The sequence below is a fragment of the Bombyx mandarina genome, chromosome 03 (genome assembly GCF_030267445.1).
Source record: "Bombyx mandarina strain Sakado chromosome 03, ASM3026744v2".
Lineage (NCBI taxonomy): Eukaryota > Metazoa > Arthropoda > Insecta > Lepidoptera > Bombycidae > Bombyx > Bombyx mandarina.
In genome coordinates, this window is record NC_143210.1 from 7,189,285 (window position 1) to 7,215,028 (window position 25,744).

A 25,744-nucleotide genomic window follows, 5' to 3' on the forward strand; every position below is an offset into this window, starting at 1 on the left:
ATTTTCAGTTTGGGACGTGAGCCTTTTATACGGGATAAACTAGAAGCACGCATGCGCATGAACTCCATACGAACTTAAAGCACTGAACACTGTTCCTATGCACTTTAATTAGCAAGTCGAAGTTCATGGGCATCATTTAATCTCTAGATAAACGCAAGAAAAGATGTTGAGCGGGATTTTAAAATTAATTCATAATGGTATAACTGACGCTCAAAGATCAAATACTTCTTGAATAAATGCATTTTTGTACTCATTAATTAATATTCCAGTGCTGTTAGAATGAATCATAACGATAGTCACGTGCATAAAATAAAACAAATAATGTCTCAAAATATATAATTGTTGAGCGCTAATGCTTTAATTTGTCAAATAATTGAAATAAGTATATCTTTCAGTAAATTTATGGACACTTGATCTATTATACGTTATTTTCCTAAACGTTATTTCCCTTTCCTTCATTTACATAGCTTATTAGAAACTGCTAGTCGCACAGATGCTGACCTTCTGCAGATCCTACGGCAGGAAGGCGACGCTGAACTTCAGATTGGTGTGTGCAATTAGGGCTATTTTTGATAAATAAGCTTCCGCTAGCTTAAATAGGTAGAAAGTCCAATAACGACATGGACCATATTTACATTTTATATGACTTTTATCATATCATATGTATTTTTTTTTTATTGCTTACATAAGGGGACGAGCTCACAGCCCACCTGGTGTTAAGTGGTTACTGGAGCCCATAGACATCTACAACGCAAATGCGCCACCCACCTTGATATATAAGTTCTATGATCTCAGTATAGTTACAACGGCTGTCCCACCCTTGAAACCGAAACGCATTACTGCTTCACGGCAGAAATAGGCAGGGCGGTGGTACCCACCCGCGCGGACTCACAAGAGGTCCTACCACCAGTAAAGTTACAACGGCTGCCCCACCCTTCAAACCGAATTGTATTACATACAATTACATTATTAATTTGACTAAAGTTTACAATTGGCTTTCTACTAATTTAAAAAACTTTTTTTTAAGATAAACTACATAAAAAACAGATGGAAGACATTACTCGATTATTATTAATTTATTATTTTTAACGTTTGATCCTGTTTAATTTTGTACTGAAATCGTATCCGGCGTGCGTACGGGTATTATTAATCTATAGGGATTTACGTTGCAAATGAAACTGAAATCTTATCTACGTTAGTCAATTTTCCAGCTATTCGTTAGACTCAACTAGCCCCGTGGGTTTCTGTGTTCATATAAATCACTACTGATTGGCAGCGCTGAGACTTTTCGGTTCATATTACAGTATTAAGTTTCAAATCAAGTTGGTTTTAAGTTACTAGAATTGACTAGACGCTTGGGCGAGAGTACAAGCGAGTTGTTTAGTGGGTAGGGCCTTAATTACGACCCTTGAACTCCACTCCCAACATCTGCGGGTCGTCACACATACCCAGCGCGCCTCCTAAACTCGCGGACGCATGAGTTTCGGAAACCGGCCCATAAAAAAAAAGATTGGCATTCGTATACGTCCTGGTTAATAGCTGGACAAAACGTTGTCACCTTAAATTATCCAAAGATAACGAATAAGAAAGTCTTAAATACTGTTCTATGGTTTTATTATTTTCTTCAGCTACGTTAACCTACTCTTCACCCATATGAACTCATTAAATAAAATTAGTGGTCCCGCAGTAGTAGAAATTCAACTATAATTAATTGAAATTATAATTTTGAACAATAATATGGTCCTATTGTCAAAGATTATTATTATACTTCTATAATCACAGATTTCGCCAAAACTACACTATAGACAAATAATATTAAAGACAAACAATATTAATCTATTCTCAATTTGATCACAGACTTTAAACAATAAACAAAAGAGTATATATGAGTGTGCGTGTATGTCAAATACATGGTAGTCTGTCTAATGTTTATTTTATTGATTTAATGTACTCTTTATGCATATTTAAAAAAAAATTAGCACTGTGCACTCCTTCTCGATATTCTCTATATTGTGGAAAATTTCATACTCCTCCGTCCGCGCAATTTTCGTAAAAAGGACTACAAAGTTTTTGCTTCACGTATTAATATATAGATATCTAGTTTAGGCACCTAGCAGGCAACAAATAGACTATATAACAAGCACAAAATCCATCAATGCTAATGAAAAAAAAAAAAAGAAAAACAACAAAAGTACTTTAACAATTAAATATAGATGCACAATAATTGATTTTCTCTTTAAGCGAGCTCTCCACGTGTATCTACGGACTATAACGACCTCCAACCTCCGCACCGAGTTCTACCTTGAAACTCCACGTTTGTAACAAGGACGAGTTTTATAAGCTTTTCCAAGAATAAATGCCGCCCCGCAATCCCGGTGCACGTAAACAGTTCGAATAATAAAATAACAAGTATTTTCTTTGGTTGCATGTACCACTTTATATTACGTTAGAATAAATTAGAGAAAAATACGAAATAAATTTGACATCGGTTTTCGCGAGCCGTAGACTTAATTAAAACTTCTTTTACGGTTTAATCTCGCGTTTCTTATTGTCATTATATTATTTACTACGTTTCGATTAGCTTACTGTGTGCTTAGTGCGAGTTTTTTAATGTTCTCGATAGCGTAGGTAAAAGTTTACTCAAATTTGTATGGAGCTAGAACGATTGCCTACGTTTATCGCTAGGAGCGCTGTTCCAACTGCATACAATTTTGAGATAACTTTTACGCTATCGGGAACGTTAAAAATCTCGCACTAAGCACACTGGTGGTAGGAACTCTTGTGAGTCCGCACGGGTAGGTACCACCACCCTGCCTATTTCTGTCGTGAAGCAGTAATGCGTTTCGGTTTGAAGGGTGGGGTAGCCGTTGTAACTATACAGAGACCTTGGAACTTATATCTCAAGGTGGTTGGCGCTTTTAGGTTGAAGATGTCTATGGGCTCTAGTAAGCACTTAACATCAAGTGGGCTGTGAGCTCGTCCACCCATCTAAGCAAAAAAAAACACTGTTTTCGTGGACAAAGACAATGATATGCTAACACGCTGCTAACATGCTGAAAGTGCTACTTAAAAGTGTATCTTCTGAAAACAATTAATGTTTGAAAATATTAATTTTAACTATTCTTTCCTTTCCTTTGTGTATTGTATTTTTTTATTGCATATGAGTCGACTATTATCAAAGCCGGCAATGTGACTTTTGGACAATTATTGGTAAATCAGAAAAACGAATTATTGACTTTGTATTCCATTGGCAGTCACAAAACTCTTCTGAACGACATCTTAGATAAATAACAGGTTAAGTATTAACCTTTATTTAATGCAGGTTTTGAACCGTATTCTTTGAAAGAAACGATTATATTCAAATCAATCTGTATTGACATATCAATAACATTTTTTTGTCCAAATGCACAGATTGCCACCTTTGATAATAGACGACTCATATATGTGTGGACTTTCTCACAGCCCACCTAGTGTTTAGTGGTTACCGGAGCCCATAGACATCTACAATGAAAATGCCACCACCCACCTTGAGTTTTAAGGTCTCTTGTATAGTTACAACGGCCGCCCCATCCTTCAAACCGAAACGCATTACTGCTTCACGACAAAAACAGTGTTGCCACCTCAGATTTGCTAAGGGCCCTAGGTCAAGAGAAAAATGTCGCCAGATTTCGGAAATTTTGCTAATAAGAAAACCTCAACTTCCGCTAAATTTTTGAACTTGAATCAGACTAAAGACCCGCTTCGACTTCTGCGAGTGCACCATCTCGCAGAAGGAGGCAGCGGGGCGCGTGAGAGACGCAAAAGCAAGCCGCCAACCAAAAAAAAAAAAATAAAGACCAAGGAAACCCTAAGTCGATTATGTTGAGGGTCAGTTTCAGCAGTTCCGTAATAAGAGATATCTACTATTGGTTAAATGACAGTTTTTAATGAACGATTCTTAGCTATAGACTACGGGAACTCATCTGGAAACTGTAAAACTGGCTCCTAGTATTCTATAGGCAGTAAAATAAAACCACATTAATGGTTTTGCTACATAACATAATTACTGGTGGTAGGACCTCTTGTGAGTCCGCGCGGGTAGGTACCACCACCCTGCCTATTTTTGCACAATGTTGCCACCTTGGAGGTTTTCCCACCAGAACTGGTGATTTTTCGAGGCCTTTAGTGGTATTTTTTCATTATATAGCGTTTTTATTATTTTTAGTGGTTTTTGGCGGTTTTTCAATAAGGAAGTAATTACGTAAATTATAATTTTGCGAGTTTGATTTTTATTACACGACGTTATTCCTTCATCGTGGAAGTCAAATGTGAACATTTGTCAAAAGCACGTACGAGTAGGTATTTCATTAGAGAAATTGGCACCCGCCTGCGGGATTCGAACACCGATGCATCGCTCAACACAAATGTACCAGACCTCATCCTTTAGGCCACGAGTAAGAATTATTTCGAATATATCTGTAGAATTATCTACAGATATATTTGAAATAATTATTTTCTTTCAATACCGAACAAAGCTTGATGACTCACATTTAGATTATTGTTTAAGGACCTGTAACTCTAAATATATCCCCAATTATAAGAACTTAGCTGAAAATATGGACACCCAAGTTTCACACTGAATTATATGTATGATTATGTATGACACCAACAAAATAAAGTTATAAAAAATCTGTTTTTTTTTTAAGGATAAGGATCTCAAGTGCGCGTATAGGTCTATAATTAGCGCCAGCCACATTGTAGACCCACTCAATGTGTCATGAGGATATTCCCAGGAGTTCCCAGTGAAAGCATTCTCCTATTGTATTGGTAATTTCCGACGTGCAACCTCTGGATGTCGGACTTCTGGACGTCTTTCCATCCCCATGAATACTTAGTCTTAAATACTATTACAATTAAAAATAAACAAAATATTACATTTGAATTTGGAAACTGTCATTTTTATATGATTGCTCATTGAGTTTTCTCATTTTGGCGCCAATACATTGTACAATATTTTGCGATATTAAAATGGAGTGGGGTGATAAAGAGAACCGAATCGCTGTGATTGCATTACACAAAGTAGGTATGGAGCCAAATGCAATTTTTAAAACTGTCCATACGCTTGGTATTAGTAAAATGTTTGTGTACCGGGCTATTAATAGATGCAATGAGACCTCCTATGTTTGTAACAGAAAAAGATCTGGCCGTCCAGGTAGTGTTTGTACGAAAAAGGTGGTCAAAGCAGTAAAGGAAAGAATTCGAAGAAATCCTGTCCGAAAGCAAAACATTTTATCTCGGGAGATGAAGATAGCACCTAGAACTATGTCGCGTATTTTAAAAGATGACTTAGGACTTACAGCCTATAAGAGACGTACTGGTCATTTCTTAACTGATAATTTAAAAGAGAATAAGGTGATAAAATCGAAACAACTACTGAAGCGGTACGCAAAGGGAGGTCATAGAAAATTTTTGTTTACGAATGAGATTTTTTTTACAATTGAGTAACATTTTAACAAACAAAATGACCATATTTATGCTCAAAGCTCTAAGGAAGCTTCCCAATTAGTCGACAGAGTGCAACGTGGGCACTATCCGACTTCAGTGATGGTTTGGTGGGGTATTAGCTATGAAGGAGTGACTGAGCCATACTTTTGTGAAAAAGGTATCAAAACATCGGCACAAGTGTATCAAGATACCATTCTTGAGAAGGTAGTGAAGCCCCTTAACAACACTATGTTCAATAATCACGAATGGTCCTTCCAGCAAGACTCAGCGCCAGGTCAGAAAGCTCGGTCTACGCAGTCTTGGTTCGAAACGAACGTTTCGGACTTCATCAGAGCTGAAGACTGGCCGTCGTCTAGACCCGATCTTAATCCGCTGGATTATGATTTATGGTCAGTTTTAGAGAGTACGGCTTGCTCTAAGCGCTATGATAATTTGGAGTCCCTAAAACAATCCTCCTTTGGAGATGATCACTTGATATCCCACCTCTGCTGCCTAAGCCGGACTGGATGTGCATGCAAAAAATTTGTAACGGTCACCGAGATTTATCGTTATCTCCATTCTAAAACTAACCGGCATCTCGTTTTTACCATCGCACCGCCCGCCGCCGGAGTAGAGTTCATCCATACTACCTGGAGCAACTGCGGTCATCCACAGTGCGTTTCCAGAGGTCTTTTTTGCCACGTACCATCCGGCTATGGAATGAGGGGAGCTCATCCACGGTGTTTCCCGAGCGCTATGACATGTCCGTCTTCAAACGAGGCTTGTGGAGAGTATTAAGCGGTAGATAGCGGCTTGGCTCTGCCAATGGCATTGCTGAAGTCCATGGGCGACAGTAACCACTCACCATCAGGTGGGCCGTATGCTCGTCTGCCTACAATGGTAATTAAAAAAAAATGCAAATGAAATAGTCTACAATATTAGTGTGCAATGCTCCTATCAAATAAATCGGTATACCGCTATCTATCGAGCGTTGAGTAAATTTTAAAAGTACTACATTTCCTCCAGAGTTCAAGATTGTTCTGCTATCCTATATGCTATTAATAATGTAAGATTTTAGTTTTTTTAGAAGGCAAATACTGGCGGACCTCTTACAATGTAAGTATATAAAGCTCACGGGCCTCAAACCTGACGTTACTGACACTAACCCTAGCAAAAGCAGTGCTTCGCAGAATCTACCACCGGATCGGACATGATTGAATTGTAAGTTGATCCTTCCTTCCCCTTCGCGACAATACTATGATATACAGGACTCGCCCATGCGAACATATCCGTATCATTCTATCACCCCTAATAAGACCGAATTTGCGAATTAAGAAAGAAATTTGATTAGGATGTTTCTACTACGAGCAGATGCCTGAATATTATTAGTAATACGAACAGACTGTTGTGGTATCTTATCATTAATACCCAAATATATAATAATCCTATGACGTCGTCTTTCCATCGTTGTTTTGTTTATTTTTATGAAGACAAGGGAAGGTTACTACAATACGCTCTACGTATTAGTAAATTTCTAGATTTTGCCACTTCTATTTTTATTAACATGATTTTATATTTAATATAAATATTTTTTTTATAATATATAATATTTTATATTTATAACAAAAACAGAAATCAGCAGAAAATATTGTGTGATGAAACAAGAAATCTACAAAAAAAAGATTTATTATTATAATATATCAGATCCATACAAAATTATATACTATTGAACGGAACTTTCCATTACAAAATTGTTTATATTTTAATGTTTTATTTTAGTCAAACCCCTTTGTTGTCTGCTACATACAACACCGTTTACATGTTTTCCCAAACAGACGCATTTCTTCAAAATTAAATCATAAAATCTTGTATCAAGAATTGTGTAATTAAGGAATTTAGAGTCTCACTTTAATTGTTCTTGATTTAAGATGTTCTCTAGGTTTACCACTCAATGCTTTCAATTTCCAGAAGATACTGAAAATTTTCCAAAACATACATATAATGGAGCGTATTTTCTCTATTTCTATCGGTAATGTAACTTAATTGTATTGATTTTAGTTTTATACTGATGTTTCAAACTCAGTTTTAAGATTATTTAACTTAATATCGATAAAATCCAAATCATTAATGCGTTCTAATGTCGTGACGTTAGATGGTTGTGACATATTCGATGAACAAGACACTGCAGTTTCATCACAGGATTGAAAAGCTCTGGAACTTGTGGAAATGTTTGAATGAAAACTTGTGGAATATTTAGATATTGTATTCTGATGGCTTTTATTGGAACAGCTCGCCTTATTTGTTCTCGATTCATTTGATGGAAACCAGGCCTTCGTATTAGATACAATACTTGTCATATCGTTCATTTCGTTAAGGACATCTGAAATATATTGACGTTGAATAGAGTGAAAAGTTATGGCAGTCTATAATTAAAATATGATTTAAAAAAAGTTTATTGTAACTTTAAAAGTAAAAGTTTATTGAAACTTCAATCATCACACAGACGTACACACTGACGTACCATCACCATAATCACTGGAGCTGTACTATCATTGAAAACACTGTCTCTTATGTACTAAAATATCAACTTAAATCGTTTTGTTAATTCAGGATATTAGCAATAAACAAATTCTTACCATTAAACCAAAATTTACATTTAATGTAACTCACCAGTCAATTGTAAGGTAAAGTTTTCTTCGGTAACATCAATGTATTTGTCTGTTATGGAACGGACATCATCAAGTTTTCTTTCTAAAATCTTCTCTTGAGATTTGCAATGTCTATTCAAGACAGCTTTTCTCAATGACGACCTATTTTTAATAGGCGAAAAATTGTACAAAACTGATCTTTCTCGTACTCTTTGCAGATTCTTATTCAAGTTGAAAGTTTCGTCGCGACCAGCGTTGGGCTTAGAACCATTCAACAAATTGTCCAATTCTATGGAAAAACTCAATTCTTCACATTGTCTTAGTTTCAGATGCTTTGTTAATTTAATTAGGGGGAAGTTTCGTGTCGACGATCTTACATTACTGGTCCTGGCAAATACACTCTTAGACATAATGTCATCGGTCTTTTTTGGACTATCGACGTCCGAATTTTTATTTTTATAAACTGTATGTGTTTCATTTTTACACACACGAACGTCATCATCTTCGAACAACTGTTCCTCGTTTTGCTTCGGATGTAAAATCATATTTATTTTGTTTATTACGGTGTATAATAGTTTGAGTCGCTTCAATAACTGCTCATTCGACGCCTTTTTATTAGTATGGGTTTTTATATCGTACATAAAATCATTTTCGGAGGCAAGTAAATTTGATACTGTCTTGCATTCTTTTACCGCTGAAATGATAAATTAAATTACTATGACGTCTTGAATAGCATTATGCAGTGGATGTATCCCTCAACCAAGGGATTTATAACAGAGGGCCAACTCGCATTCACGCGTGTTAATGTAAGAAAGTTCCGGTGCTGACCATGAGCTCAAATAGTATCCGTTTGCGAAAGTTAAGGTTCTCGATTTCAGCATTCACGCTAGGCGCTAACCACTTACCATCTGATTGAACTGTCTTGATAAATAAGTAAAATGATTAAATACATATTGTATACACAGGGTGTCTCATGACGAGTATATCAAGCCGAAAACTGTAGATTATCTTTAAGAGTTATCGAAGTGAATAGTTTTTGAATAATTATTCTGACAATGAGGTTTTTTTTTTTGAACGTCTGCCGTCTCAATACTGCGTAAGTCAGGTCGCCCAAGGGGTGCCGTTAGTGCCCCGAGATACCCCGCTGGGTCGGAAGCAGTCTGTCAGGTCGGGACGCGATACACCTCCAGCCGGTCGCTCTTATGTGACTCCTTAGCGGCGCGCTAGTGCTGGTAGCATGCCATGCGTACTCGACTTCCTCAGATCGCCCCGTGACCTTCACTGGCAATAAGCCGCATCCTTCAGGGGCCGGGACGTACGCTCGTACCATCCCCTCCGGCCCCCGGCTCGACGGTGAATGATCAGTGAAGAGCTGTCCCTCTCTCGTTCCGCCGCCTCATGCAAGACTTGCAGAAGTCGAACATGGCCTTCCAGGACAGACCACTGCAGAGCATCGTAGCCATGTCGGTAGCAACATGTCCTCTCTTATGACCGCGACGAGGGCGCCGCAATGCAGTGCTTTTAGGTACCCCAAGCACCGGATTGTTCTCGTCGAACCCGTCGTTTGCGATGAAGGGCTCAGCGAGTAATTAAACCCACAGAGACAGTCCACTGAGTTTCTCGCCGGATTTTCTCAGTGGGTCGCGTTTCCGATCCGGTGGTAGATTCTGCAAAGCACGTCTCTTGCTAGGGTTCGTGTTAGCAACATCGTCAGGTTTGAGCTCCGTGAGCTCACCTACTAGCCCGGCGACGCTGACATGGTCTCTCTAGAACATCAGCTTAGGTAGGAAAAAAAAAATGAACAATTCAACAATTAATAAATTAGTTTCTGTACAAAACTACTAATTACGACTTGGATTTTTTTTTTTTTTTTAACGTAACAACGTTGTTACTATAACCACGTTTCGGCTTAATATACCTACGCATTGTGGGACCCTGTATGTATATAAATTTACTAACCTTTCTTCAAATCAATTAGTAATGGCTTTATTTTGTCATAATCATTCAGAGCAGTTGGCTCATTCTTATTGTAAGCTTCAAAAAAATCATAAACAATACTTCCAATGTTAATCACAACACACACATCACTATTGTTGTAACAATTTGATTTTACTAATTCCAGTAATTTTTCGTGCATCATTTGTTTTGATTTCTGAAAATGCAATGAATGTATAGTTACGAAACATGGCTTTCATTGAATAATTATAGTTCTGAAACGTAGAATTTGTTATAGATTTACAAAATATATGATTCGTTGTTGAAATCCCAGAGACAGTCACCAAATTTTCTAAAGAAACACGTACTTACGACTGCTTGACGACTGACTTCCACAATAAAAGAATGAAAAAAATCAAACCCGCTAAATTTTAATTTGCGTGATTACTGGTGGTACAGTCAACTGTGGTTAGGCGGCACGATTAGTACCACCAACCTGTCTATTAATGCCGCGAAACGGTATCGTATATTGATTTGAAGGGTGAGTTAGCCAATAAAATTTACAATTAAAACTGAGACCTCACATGATTTGTGTGCACAACAACGAATTCCAGTCTATGGGCTACGGCAACTGTTTAAGAACGTGTGGGCCACGGACTCGTTCAACGATTTAGGTTAGTTTAAGTAAAGTATTAAGAGAAAACTGACAGATAGACAACAGATATTCCCCAAAAGATTAAACAGTAGTAGACTGTGGTAGATCAGATTATTGCCAACCGAAAAGCGCCGGTAGGCTTCCATAAGGCGGTCGGTCCATAAGATAGGTAGGATAAAAACATATTCTGCTCATCATTTAACACACCTCCGAAAAAGCAGTGGGTTCCACAATCAAAAACACGCTGTCTCGTATTTCCCGAACTTCTTGTAGCCATGAATTCATCAGCAACATCGAATGATAACTTTCAGGTGACATCATTAGCGCCGGTACTAGGTGAGGATCCAATGCTTCGAGACTTGCTATACCGCTTCGTACAGATAGTATACCTTAAAGGGGACAAGCAGCTGTTTTAAATATTAACAATATATTGTTTATATTTCAGATATGTGAAATACATATTTTAATCTGAATTAGTAATTATCATTAATCAAAGTTGTGTTGTGTGTGTTCAATACATACTGAGGCTAGTAAATCATTTATTTCAATTATCGATTAATTAATTATACATGAATATGTATCAAATTGGCTTCAGATTCAGATATTTATTGGGGACACCTTATATTCTATACAAATGTTTGAACTACTCTATCTCAAAAATTTCAATACTTACGGCTTTGATCTGAAGAACATGATATTGCAAATGAACCAATTTGCAACAACCTCTCATTATACAAATCAAATTCTTTCACAAAGACACAATCTTCAGTATCATCAATTTCAGTTTTCACCAAACAGTCACAGACCCCTCTTGAGCTGCTACTAAAATGTTCTTTAAATATATCAATAGGAGACATAATGTAACTGAAACAGTGTATTAATAATGCAAGTAAAGCAGTATTGGTGTTAGTTTCAAGAACATACAGAACATCCTTTAATACATCAATAAGGACATTGATATTAGAAGGCATTATAGGTAATCTCAAAGTTGCTGGTGATAATTTAATTGTTGAAGACACATCTCCACTAATTAACTCAGTCATAAGTGCTTTTGTTTCCCGTAATACCTGAAAAGTTAAAAATATTATGCTTAATTAAAATTATTGTTCAGGAGACATTAGTATGTGAGCTTGGCCTCCTCTAGATTCTAATAATATTATCATGTCATCTGCAGAATTAATGGCGGTGGCAGAGTTAAAAACAGCTTACATTCTTAACTTTTTGTTTTTTATCAAAGATGATAAGTGAACCTCACAGCCCTCAAAATGTTCTCAGTTAGTGCAGTCTCTAGACACTACACCACTGCTAATGATGTTTTCTATCATGAGGCTTGTCACATTAGCACTTACCTGTTCACCTTACCTGTTGCACCTTACTTGTAAAGGTTAATAAAATAAATGCTTTATCAGCTTGTTAAATGTGATCAAATGAACCAAAATATTCAAAAGAGACAAAAATCTACTTGTAGCTCTAATAAATGTTATGTTTTATATGAATTTTATTTTATCTTTAACAGAACCTGAACATTGATTAATGAGATTTAAATGAAGAAATGTTCAGAGCATAAATGTACACAGCAATACTATTCAACTACTAATAATTATTAGGAATATCTTACAACTTGGCATCTAGCTTTGACTATATGCTGATCACTTGGTAGACAATATTTGCAAAGCGTCATAGCAGATAGTAGTAACTCATCAATTGCAATATGAAGATCGCTCAGTATCTGCAGCAACTGGAAAATGATTACAATTCTTTTTATATTTTTTTTCTTGAATGAGTGGACAAGCTCACGGCATGGTGTTAAGTGATTACCGTTCTAGCCACGGTTACGCTGGAATAGCCGCTCTAGGCTACCAGCTTAGGTAGGAAAAAAAAAAAAAAAGTGATTACCGGAGTCCATAGACATGGACAACGTCTAGAAATGCCACCATCCACCTTGAGACATGAGTTCTAAGGTCTCACTTTTAACAGTAAAACGGCTGCCCCAACCTTCAAATCCAAAGGCATTACGACAGAAATAGGCAGGGTGGCGGTACCTACCTGTACAAGACATCCTACCACCAGTAATGATGGAAATTATAATTTTGCAGGTTTGATTTTTATTACACTATGTTATCCCTTCAACATGGAGGACCATAGATTAATATGAAAATGGAATATAATTTTAGTTTATTCTAGTCTAGTCAAGTATCACTCACTTGAGATTTCCAGAGCTCACAAATCTCATAATTTTCTTTATAATTATTTTTGTAGACAGCTTCGGATAATTTTGACAAAACCTCAAATGTGTGATCAATCCAGTTCACAAAATACATTGTGGTCACATTAATTGAATCATCTGTATTGTCATTAGACAAATTACTGTTTCTTTTTTCAAGATGTTGGTCTATTGTATTTAATCTGTCTATGCACCATTCCAATCTCTCTACGTGACATTGGCGGCTTTCCTGTAAAAAAACGTTATTTATATTTCGATCTACAATAACTCTTTAAATTTAAAAGATTGTAGAATTAATCTACTAGGCTTTCATTTACATTAGGCAGTATTTCATAGCACTTTACCAAACCGTATGATGACAGCTTTTTGTATTCATTATTTAGTATTTGTTTTAGTTTTATTTTGCTGCACCACAAAGCACTCATGAAACGTCAATATGGAATTATACAGCACAGAATAGGTTACGAGATATTGTATTAGCAACAACATTGAACTGCTTGAAACGACCTGAGGGATTATATACACACATCAGCTTATTAAACTACTAGTACGTATAATAATGACAAAATATTTTTACTTCATAAATTTACAACTAAATTGTCTTAGTTCCTTGGTGCAAGATAATCCAGTCTATACTTTAGACCATAATTACTTACTCTGAATTAAAATTAACATTAATAATAATAAGAATATTAATTTAAGAATGCATTCCTGTTTGAAGGACAGGACAGCCGTCAAGCAATACAATTGAAACTTCAAACTCACATCTATAGGTGGTCAGCAGCACTCATGTTGTGATGTTTATGGTATCTGGTAAAAATTTCAAATCAGTAAAGCGAGTGAGCAAAGTTAACTATTTAAAAGGCAGTCTGATTTCAATTTAAATTATGGGTTGGGTTGTAAAAATTTTTCCTAAAAAATAATTTTACTATTTTTTAGTTATTTGCTAAAAAGTTGAAAGTTTATTCCTATGTGGTTTCGACCATTTACATATTAGTTACTGAAACAGAATCAATTTGCATTCGTTTTCAACAATATAAATGAGGGTAATTTCAGGAGATTGATTACAATGAAAATTTTGGTAGGCAGCAGCTTGGCTCTGCCCCTGGCATTGCTGGAACCCATGGGGACGGAAACCACTCACCATCAGGTGGGACGCATGCTGGTTTGCCTACAAGAATAATATAAAAAAAAATCAAGAATTACAAAATTATGATTAAGTTATACCTGTGAATAAGTTTGCTAACATAGTTACGATATTCTTTTATACCTGAAGAAATATTCCTTGATTGTACTCTAACTTGAATATTCCAAGAAGGTTTACCACACATTTTTTTATTTGATTACAACACAGTGCTATTACTTCCCGAATTTTAATTAATTCCTGCTCCTCTATGTGTTTGACTTGTAATTTCTTCCGAATTTCTCCAATACTAGGATGTATTTCCTTAATCAAAAGCGTCTGAAAAATTGTAAATGATCAGCAATCATTCGATCAATTTTATTAAGAAAATAGGTAAATAAAAGTCAATTTACGTACAATTAAATACTTTGTAGATTCTCCAGAGTTATCAGGAAGCTCAAATTTTATTTTATGCATTTTATGTTCATTGTTTCTAAATTCCTTTCTATAATTTTTAAACAATAAATCCATAGATTAAACACTTAATTTAATTGAGAAATAAATCTTTCAAATTTTATCAAATTTGATTTTTTGACCGTTTAGATCATAGACAGTGCATATTTTTTTATTGGATATTATGACATGGTAACTAAGATCTTTAAGTCATGTCTTATTTTAATTTATATTCTTATTTTTATGAAAAATTATACTATAAAATGAAATGAAGATGATTAATTTGAGACGTTAATCAACTAGAATGATATAACTAAATGAAATGAGATGAGATGATATGGGATGAAATATAATCTCGATAAAATGGTGGTTATTTAGAGCCCGTGCACACAGAGAGCGGTCAGGAGTTCAGAGTTCCGAGTTCCACGTTCGGCATTCATTAGAATATACTGAGTCTCTAACAACAACGCACACAGCGGGCGGTCTGACCGCGGCGGTCAAAGCGGAACGTCGCTTTCCAAGAGTTCTTTTCCCGCTAAGACAGAGACGCCGGAACACAAATGAACCTTTCGTACATTTTGTTATTATTTCTAAATACTCTTACTATGTATTTTCTTGTCCTTAATCAATAAATACATACCTTAAAAATATAGCCAGCCTTTCTTTTGATGATATATATTATTATATCCTCCAGTTAGTATTTTGTTTTTCGATATCAGGTTTTATGATGTTATACAATTCATGAAAACTATTAATCGACATTCGAAAATATATATAGAATCGTTTTTCATCTTTAAGTAAATCCTGAAAAATATTACTGAATTCGCCTTGTTCTTCTCGCGTTGTGTTAATTGGGTGCACCCAATACTTCCTTTTCTTAGAAGCTGCTGAGCTCCACAAGAGCAATAATTCTTCATCGGATGACGAACTTTCTAGTGACATGTTGCATGTGCAAAGACCCAAACGAAACTAGAACGCGAGAATTTGCACGCCGCTTGTGTGCGTTGGAACCCTTGGGCGGTCGACGGTCACCAGAACGCAGAACTCTGACCGCTCTGTGGGCGCGGGCTCTTACTGAGACTTTCTCAGTGGACTTTTTGGAGAACCCCGAGAAGTTACTTTTAGCGGCTTTGTTTCATTTTCCCACATTTGTGCACTTTCACAGACGTTAAACAGTTAGTAAACCACCATTGTTACATATTTAAACCTGAAGAAACACTAAATAGACAAAATAAAACAAATCACACAACTTCACTCCTCGCGTTCCCGCCAAAAAGTCCACAGACAGTGCTCAATACATAATTTGAGCCACAGATCAGTTTAAAACACCATGCTGAGACCACCAAACAGTTATCATTACCTTTTTATTAGTAAAGTTTGCTTTAGAGTTTAGGACACTGTTGCGGCGTTTAACCTAGGGTCAGCCATTGCATTTTTCGCTTACGGTTATCGTAAAGAATCCACTTTTCAACACACGTCACAATTCGATCCAATATTCCTTCATTTCCTTATCTTTTCATATTGATTTGACACAAATGAGTCTATTGGTAAGGTAGGTAGTTAAACCATGTCGCTAATTCCTCGGTAGTTTGGCTCGGATCGGTTTCCACCATCTCTTTCAATTCATTGTTATTCACATGTGTGGGCGTCTTTCACGTGGTTCGTTCTTCAAATCAAAATTTCCAACACGAAAGCGCTTAAACCAAAATCACTCTGTGTTTTGTTTATTAGCAGTCCCCTCTTAGCCCACTGAGTTTCTCGCCGGATCTTCTCAGTGAGTCGCGTTTCCAATCCGGTGGTAGATTCTCCGAAGCACTGCTCTTACTAGGGTCAGTGTTAGCAACACTCCCGGTTTGAGCCCCGTGAGCTCACCTACGCGTCAAGGAGAAGCTGAAATAGCCTCTCGAGGCTATCAGCATAGCTAGGAAAAAAGAAAAAAGTAAAAGTCCCCTCTTCATACGCAACATTGATATTGCAAGCTGTTTCTGCAGCGTTAGTTCGGCGTCGGAACTCATATTCAAAAATTTATACTTTAACCCCTATTACTGTAGTCCCCGGTCACGAGAAGCTATAAATTTTATAAACACACATTCTGGGGTTCACAACCTGTAGATCAAATAAAGAAATAATATTGATTTTTATAGATACCTACAATAAATTTCTTAACACACTAATTATTAATGTCGCCCGACGATTCCGGGTGTTCTATTTCTGAATCAGTAACTTAAATAACAAAAGTGTCTATCTATAATTTCATCAATTTTGCCATAAAAGTTGTTTTCTTCCTTGGTGACGTGCCCCACAACGCTTCCACCTTTCTGCTGGCTAGTTTTGTATACATATGTCCTTTTTTCCAGGCAGTAGTAGAATTATTTTCAAGACGCTTTGAATGATATGATGCATTTCCATTACAAACTCAAAATTTTCTCCAAGTTTAGGTAGCATCGTTTCAAACTTGTTGCAAATGATGTGACAGACAATAAAAACCAGCAGCGTAACGACAAGTTCTTTTATTTGTGCGAGAATGCAGAAAACAGGTAGAAATGGCTGGCATGGCTTGTTTTATTAACACTATCCCCCCTTCGTTGGCTTGTGCTGGCGGGCGGCGGCGGTGGCGGTGGCGGAAGGGGGCGTGTTAACATCACTGAAGTAGGAAACCTATGGAAATGAAACGTCAACAAAAAATTCGTGCCACTGTGACGTCATCTGGCCACAAAACATGGCGGTTTTAGTGCTGCCCAGAAGATTTTAATGTTAGTAGGTTTTATCGACAAACGTTCTTGGCTCATTTTATTTTAAATATTGTTGAGTGAATGTATTTGTAGAATTTATACTTTAATAGGAAGTAAGTATATTGTAATGTGCAAAGATGATTTGATTTAGATATTATGTGAAATCTAAGACGAGTTCGTGCTTCAAATTTGCCAAGTAAACGATATGACGATTTTTAAAATTTGCTACACTGATTTTATAAAGTTGTCGTTTGCCGCAAAACATAAAGATATGGCGTAGTGCAGTGCCATCTGCCCATTTCTAGCATGCTGAATGTTATCGTATTTTGAGTACGTGTTTTTCTTAGACTATTACAATCTATTTTAATTGTTTTGCTGACCTAAAGTCCGTAACACACTACCGCAACGCACCTCAAGGAAGGTACGCCGCACCATTTGAATCACTTTCAAGTGAGAGTGATTCAAATTTTAAACTTATCAAGGGTCCGCCTGATAAAAAAAAACACCTACAGAACATTTATTCGTTAATAAAATTAAAAACGTCATTCCTTGTGACTTCCTCTCTAAAATCACTTAATTATTAAATATTTAACGAGTTGACAATAGTGTTTTACCTTAGACCTATATAGTAGGGACACGACATATTGTTCTATACGTACAATTGCTTATATAAATAGCACCCATTTTGAAGGCACACACATAAACATATATTTATCTCGTTCTTACTCAGCACTTTAACTCGCAGGAAAACAATATAACAGTATTTCAGTGCGTACATAAAATGAAAGATGAATATACGTAAATGTCTCCGTCTCCGTCTAATGAGGCCGAAAATCCGCCATGTTTAGCGCGCCAAATGTCATTATCACGTCAATTCGGCCGTCTGTTTTGGGTTGTACATTATTTATTGACTTTGATATCGATTTAATATGATTGCTTATATAAAATTTCTGATTTTATCATGCTTAAAACATACAAAAATAATAATTAAAACGTATTTTATAGGATTTCAAGAAAGTCGATGCCCCAAAACTATTATCTATATATATTTAAATGCATTATGGAGCCCTCATCTGAAACATAGATTATACACTTAATAATATATTTGAATCCGAAATATCGGACACCATTTTTCGGTCGGAGTCTATTCATCATGACACTAATCATAAATACCTCTTTAAAATATGTCATCAAAACATATTTAGACATTCTGTTTAGATATTTCGGGAAAAAGGCTACCGACAAAATCTCTTCGGAACTATTTAAATAAAATAGTTTTATAGCGCAGTGAGTAAAACACTATTGTAAATTCGTTAAATATTTATTAATTAAGTGATTTTAGAGAGGAAGTCACAAGGAATGACGTTTGTAATTTCATTAACGAATAAATGTTCTGTAGGTGTTTTTTTTTATCAGGCGGTCCCTTGATAAGTTTAAAATTTCACTGCGGTAGTCTGTTACGGACTTTAGAGTCAGCAAAACAATTAAAATAGATTGTAATAGTCTAAGAAAAACACGTACTCAAAATACGATAACATTCAGCATGCTAGAAATGGGCTGATGGCACTGTACTATGCCATATCTTTATGTTTTGCGGCAAACGACAACTTTATAAAATCAGTGTAGCAAATTTTAAAAATCGTCATATCGTTTACTTGGAAAATTTGAAGCACGAACTCGTCTTAGATTTCACATAATATCTAAATCACATCATCTTTGCACATAACAATATACTTAATTCCTATTAAAGTATAAATTCTACAAATACATTCATACTCAACAATATTTAAAATAAAATAAGCCAAGAACGTTTATCGATAATACCTACTAACATTAAAATCTTCTGGGCAGCACTAAAACCGCCATGTTTTGTGGCCAGATGACGTCACAGTGGCACGAATTTTTTGTTGACGTTTCATTTCCATAGGTTTCCTACTTCAGTGTGTTTTACTCACTGCGGAATAAAACTATTTTATTTAAATAGTTCCGAAGAGATTTTGTCGGTAGCCTTTTTCCTGAAATATGTAAACAGAATGTATAAATATGTTTTGATGACATATTTTAAAGAGGTATTTATGATTAGTGTCATGATCAATAGATTCCGACCGAAAAATGGTGTCCGATTTTTCGGATGAGGGCTCCATAATGAATTTAAATATATATAGATAATAGTTTTGGGGCATCGACTTTCTTGAGATCCTATAAAATATGTTTTAATTATTATTTTTGTATGTTTTAAGCATGGTAAAATAAGAAATTTTATATAAGCAATCATATTAAATCGATATCAAAGTCAATAAATAATGTACAACCCAAAACAGACGGCCGAACTGACGTGACAATGACATTTGGCGCGCTAAACATGGCGGATTTTCGGCCTCATTAGACGGAGACGGAGACATTTACGTATATTCATGTTTCATTTTATGTACGCACTGAAATACTGTTATATTGTTTTCCTGCGAGTTAAAGTGCTGAGTAAGAACGAGATAGATATATGTTTATGTATGTGCCTCCAAAATGGGTGCTATTTATATAAGCAATTGTACGTATAGAACAATATGTCGTGTCCCTACTATATAGGTCTATGGCAATGAAGTAGGAAACCTATGGAAATGAAACGTCAACTAAAATTTCGTGCCGCTGTGACGTCATCTGGCCACAAAACATGGCGGCTTTAGTGCTGTACAAAAGATTTCAATGTTATCAGGTTTTATCGATAAACGTTCTTGGCTCATTTTATTTTAAATATTGTTGAGTATTATTTATTTGTAGAATTTATACTTTAATGGGAAGTAAGTAGGTAAATTGTTATGTGCAAATATGATATGATTTAGATGGGTGAAATCTAAGACAAGTTCGTCCTTCGAATTTGCCAAGTAAACGATATGATGATTTTTAAAAGTTGCTACACTGATTTTATAAAGTTGTCGTTTGTCGCAAAACATAAAGATATGGCGTAGTTCAAAGCCATCAGCCCATTTCTAGCATGCTAAATGTTATCGTATTTTGAGTACGTGTTTTTCTTAGACTATTACAATCTATTTTAATTGTTTTGCTGACTCTAAAGTCCGTAACATAGTACCGCAGCGCACCCCAAGGAAGGTGCGCCGCACCATTTGAATCACTTTCGCTTGAGAGTGTTTCAAATTTTAAACTTATCAAGGGACCGCGTGAAAAAAAAAACACCTACAGAACATTTATTCATTAATTACAAACGTCATTCCTTGTGACTTCCTCTCTAAAATCACTTAATTATTAAATATTTAACAAATTTACAATAGTGTTTTACTCACTGCGGAATAAAACTATTTTATTTAAATAGTTCCGAAGAGATTTTGTCGGTAGCCTTTTTCCCGAAATATCTAAACAGAATGTCTAAATATGTTTTGATGACATATTTTAAAGTGGTATTTATGATTAGTGTCATGATCAATAGATTCCGACCGAAAAATGGATTTTTCGGATGAGGGCTCCATAATGAATTTAAATACATATAGATAATAGTTTTAGGACATCGACTTTCTTGAGATCCTATAAAATACGTTTTAATTATTATTTTTGTATGTTTTAAGCATGATAAATTATGAAATTTTATATAATCAATTATATTAAATCGATATCATAGTCAATAAATAATGTACAACCCAAAACAGACGGCCGAACTGACGTGACAATGACATTTGGCGCGCTAAACATGGCGGATTTTCGGCCTCATTAGACGGAGACGGAGATATTTACGTTTATTCATGTTTCATTTTATGTACGCACTGAAATACTGCTATATTGTTTTCCTGCGAGTTAAAGTGCTGAGTAAGAACGAGATAGATATATGTTTATGTATGTGCCTTCAAAATGGGTGCTATTTATATAAGCAATTGTACGTATAGAACAATATGTCGTGTCCCTACTATATAGGTCTATGGTCTATGGTTAACATGGCTTGGCAGCTTGGCTGGCGGCAGGGCATGACAGCTGACGTCACGTCCGTTGAAGTTTTTGTAACTTCGTAAACCTTTTAGATATACTTCTAATTCGATACCGATTGTTACCTACTACTTTAGTTACTACATACGGACCCGAGTACAAATCCTCTAATTTGGTATTAATCCTAGCAGCGCTACTATCTAGTTGGAGCCTGTCTCTACGATACAAAATCCCTTTTCTTACAAACATGAGCATTTTTTTATATTAATGTTGTGTAGCTATCTTACGCCGTGCGTCAACAGTTTCTGGTTCGCGACCAGGAATCGAAACATCACATATTGATCTACCAGAGCGCGCAAAGATTAAATCACAAGGCTTGTAGCCGCTGCTACTTTTAATTGTGTTGTTTGTGCCTCAAATGACGGAGTTCACTAAATTATTTGAAGCTTCACTAGGATTAGCTACTCGCAACACATAAAATTGTATGTTTAGTTTGTTCAATCTGGCCAATTAGCGCGCGGACAAGCAATACCGTTTAACGTATGCCTGAACTGTTTATCTTCTGATATTTTTTTTAAAATACCTACTCATAAAAGTTTTCCCATAGTCTGTCACCACGTGATTCGGGTATCTGGACAAACCCTATCAATATATTTTTCATTGCACGAATGGTCCCGATTGAATTTACAGTACGAGTTAATTCAGCTACCTATCACAAATTTAGACAACGCATCTTTCATTACGATCATGTACTGGTTGGTGCCCTTTAGATGTCCTACAGAAGAGCATCATGTTATCTATTTGTACCATGCGCATAGTATCAGATGGTTTAGAGATCAGATATAGACAGCCTTTTTTTTTTTTTAACATAGTTATCCTTCTCATGTGTACAATAAAGACATGCTGCCACGTATTTCCTAATAAAGCGTGTCATTTTAAGAAACCAATATTGGCTTTTAATCAAAGCTAAACGATGATTTAGATCCACGTGACAAATGTCGTCATAGTACATTTGTACAATTTTCCATTTAGCCGAAGGGACTGCGAGTCTGTTTCCGTTAAAAGTTTTTCGAACTAGTTCCTAATTATCTTTAACATCAGCGCGACTTCGTCCGCGTGGAATATAGTTCACAAATGATGCTTTATTTTAGAACAAATTTGGTTAGCATCAAAAAAACCTTATAGTGAGCTAACCTTAAAATATAGACATGCTATCGCGGACATTTTTTTTTAGATCTTTTAAAGGGGAACAATTCTGTCATTATTTTAGCGAAACTTTAACCGTTTCTGCAGCGCACGCACAGGAAGCTCTCAAAAGGGAAAATAACCCGTGTTTCTTTACTGGTACTTCGCTTGTATTGGTTTTAGCGTGACACAGTGATGGTCTTAGCGGTCTTAGCGTTATACAACCTATAACCTTTCTCAATAAATGGGTTATTTATTTAACACTGAAAGAATTTTTCAAATCTGACCAGCAGTTCTTGAGATTAGCGCGTTCAAACAAACAAACTCTTCAGCTTTATAATGTTAGCATATATTGCTTTATAATCGAATTAAGCTTTTCGTCCTGACATTGCACAGTACAGAATCAATCAGTAACTTTAAGACGATTCACGTTCATCATGTCAACAGGATGCCTATTAAGCGCGTCTACATGTTCCATACGTTCACCAGGTCTATACTCAACACTAATGTATAATCTTCTTTCAAAACTCACCATCGCGCAATGCGTTGTATAATGTCGCGTTTGGTAAGCGTAACACAAACCACAGTACAATCAGTTTCTACTATATCATGTTTACCTACTTTATAAACACAGAACCTACGAAGCGATTGTACGTCTGCCAGGTTTTGAGCTCTTAACTATGATACACACTCTTCCTTACTAGTTACCCGGCTAAAATACATAAGAGCCGGCAGTGAGTTGTCAGTTTGTTTTTGTAATAGCATATTAGCAATTCCTAATAAACATGCATCGGTATGTATTTCCATAGGAAGCATAGGATCATACAAAGCTAGCGTAGGTTTGAAACTAACGGTTTTTCAGTTGTTCACGGCCCCACTCCCATGATTTATCTTTTTATAATGGATGCGCAATCACGGCAAATTTGGGAACAAGCTTTCTAAAGTAACTACATAACCAATAACTGTCGCACACTATGAGCATTATTTGGCACAGGAAACTGCGAAACGGCCGTCAATTTTTGTTGCACCCGACTGTATACAGGCTGAAGATATTTCATGACCTAAATAAGTAACTTGTTTCAAAAATGATGTGGCAAGAATGAGCATTTACTCCTATTTAATTTTAAGTTTCCACTATCGAATTTACCAAGTACTTTCTCAATAATTATTGAACCTGATTTTTTTACCAACTGAGGGTAGAGGTAAATCGTTTACAATTGCTAGTATCTCGATTTGACCTACATTACTTTCATTATTTTTACCCATTTCTTTTCTACCCACAGACTCAATTATTTTATTTATTAAACGCATTTAACTGCCCCACCTAGTGGAATAAGGTGGAGAAAAAGAAGAAACGCATGAATACAGATGACGCATTTGCTAAACCAAAAGGAATTTTAGTGTACTCGTAATAATGACTTTGCGGTGTAACGAAAGCAGTTTTGTGCGTCTGGCACAATGCTTAATTGATGGTAGCCCTGTACAAAATCTAAGCTCGTGAAGTACTGTTTGATAGGCGATGCTTATATTTTACCGCGATAGCGTTTAACGCACGATAATCAACGCATAGCCTACTGTCGCCGTTCTTTTTCTTAATAAGACCACTGGTGAAGCATGACTAGATTCAGATTAATTTATAATGCCGGCATCTAAAAGTTGATTAGCTTTAGATTTAGCTATCGTTTGTTCATTATGAGAAAGTCTAAAGGTGGCGATACACGGGCTGATTACTAGTAAGCTTAATTTGCATTTGAACTAAATTGGCAATACCTAAATCATGTGTATTCGTAGCAAAGCAATGCTTATACTGTATTTTTTAAATCTGAATGACCCTTATTATTTAATGGCTCCTTTTAATTTTTTTTATTTCTACCCTCAAATCTCGAAATATTTGTAATGGCATGGCTAGGGCAAGTAGAAATGCAACACACCTGGCTGTTTGGCTGTGGCTCCTCGCAGCTGTTGGCCCTCAGCAGGACCTCGCCCGGCGGCCACATGATGGTCTCCGAGCCCACGTTGATAACTTTGATGTAGCTGTCTTCGCCGCGCAGCAGCGTCGCAGGCAGGGAAAAGGAAGCTCATAGCCGTGAATCTCATGAAGCGCCGTGAAGCTTGTAGTGCCGCAGTGGAGTAACCACGTTGCTGCTCTTCTAGTTTCCCTCCACGTGTACCAGAATGATGGAAGGATGGACAGGGCGGTAGGCGCTCTTGGTCCGACGACATCGAAGTCCCTTTGATTTGATTGTTCCAGGTTCTTCATCCTGTAGCTCAAGTATCGCCTTGTGGACCTCCTTCTGAAGCAATTTTTCAACACCTCCTCGCCAGTGGAATAGGAGCTTCTCTTCTTCAAACTTGTCGGAAGACCGAGAGATCTGAGCGTGTATATGACGTTGTTTCATTTCTTTATGCCACTTCTGATTGTTGCAAATGATGCGACAATAAAAACCAGCAGCGTAACGACAAGTTCTTTTATTTGTGCGAGAATGCAGAAAGCAGGTAGAAATGGCTGGCATGGCTTGTTTTATTAACACTATCCCCCCTTCGTTGGCTTTGGCTGGTGGGCGGCGGCGGTGGCGGTGGCGGAAGGGGGCGTGTTAACATGGCTTGTTGGCTTGGCTGGCGGTAGGGCATGACAGCTGACGTTACGTCCGTTACAAACTATTGTTCGAAATGTGTAGAGTTCAATGACTTGTACTTATGACTCGATGTGTTGGATATTTAATCTTATATAATAAGCGCGGTGCTATAGGTTAAGCTATTTAAGACACTACATTTATTTTATCAATGTAATGTTTGCTTCTGGCTTAAACACATAAAATTTGTAATTTATTGACCATTTAGTATCAATAAAAGAATACAAAACTAAGTTTAAACAAATGAAATCAAATCGGTAGACGTAAATAGCTACGTCGAAATACTTGCTTCGTCCGTATTTGTGTAAAAATCCTTAAACAATCAATAAATTTCCATAACTTTACAGAGAGACTACTGCATTTGGTTGCATCTTAAATCATCATTTATTATTTCGTCTCATGATGTAATGCCTTTTATTAAATTTCACACTATTTCTATTTTGGGTAAAATTAATTTCTTGTGTGTAGTCTGATACCTTCAGCTTTCAAGTTTCATTGTGTGTAATACTAAAACAAAGTCGCTAGACGTAGCGTCTCGGGATTTTCCAAAAAGTCCAGTAATTGTCTCAATTAATAATCACCATTTTACTGACACTTTATTTCATCTCATTTCATTCAAATTAATTAATGTCTCAAATTATTCACCTTCATTTAATTCTGCTCAACAATTTTTTCATAAAAAAAATACAAAAGATTAGACTGTATGGTGTGATAGCTTCGGCTTTCCAGTTGGAAAAATGAAATTACTACTATGTCACTAATTTAA

The 25,744-nt window shown here is 36.2% G+C and overlaps 1 protein-coding gene across 1 annotated transcript; it reads right to left on the reverse strand.

Annotated features, from left to right (window-relative positions):
* Positions 1–7,131: 7,131 nt before the first annotated feature.
* On the reverse strand, positions 7,132–14,678 carry LOC114252121 (serendipity locus protein alpha). Its single transcript, XM_089739886.1, has 9 exons — positions 14,466–14,678; positions 14,196–14,387; positions 12,906–13,154; positions 12,320–12,439; positions 11,375–11,768; positions 10,909–11,090; positions 10,071–10,263; positions 8,134–8,805; positions 7,132–7,843 (listed from the first exon to the last, which is right to left on the reverse strand). The coding sequence occupies exons 1-9, from the start codon at positions 14,577–14,579 to the stop codon at positions 7,524–7,526; spliced, it is 2,436 nt and encodes an 811-aa protein (XP_089596012.1). The 5' UTR covers positions 14,580–14,678; the 3' UTR covers positions 7,132–7,523.
* Between the last annotated feature and the right edge of the window lie 11,066 nt (positions 14,679–25,744).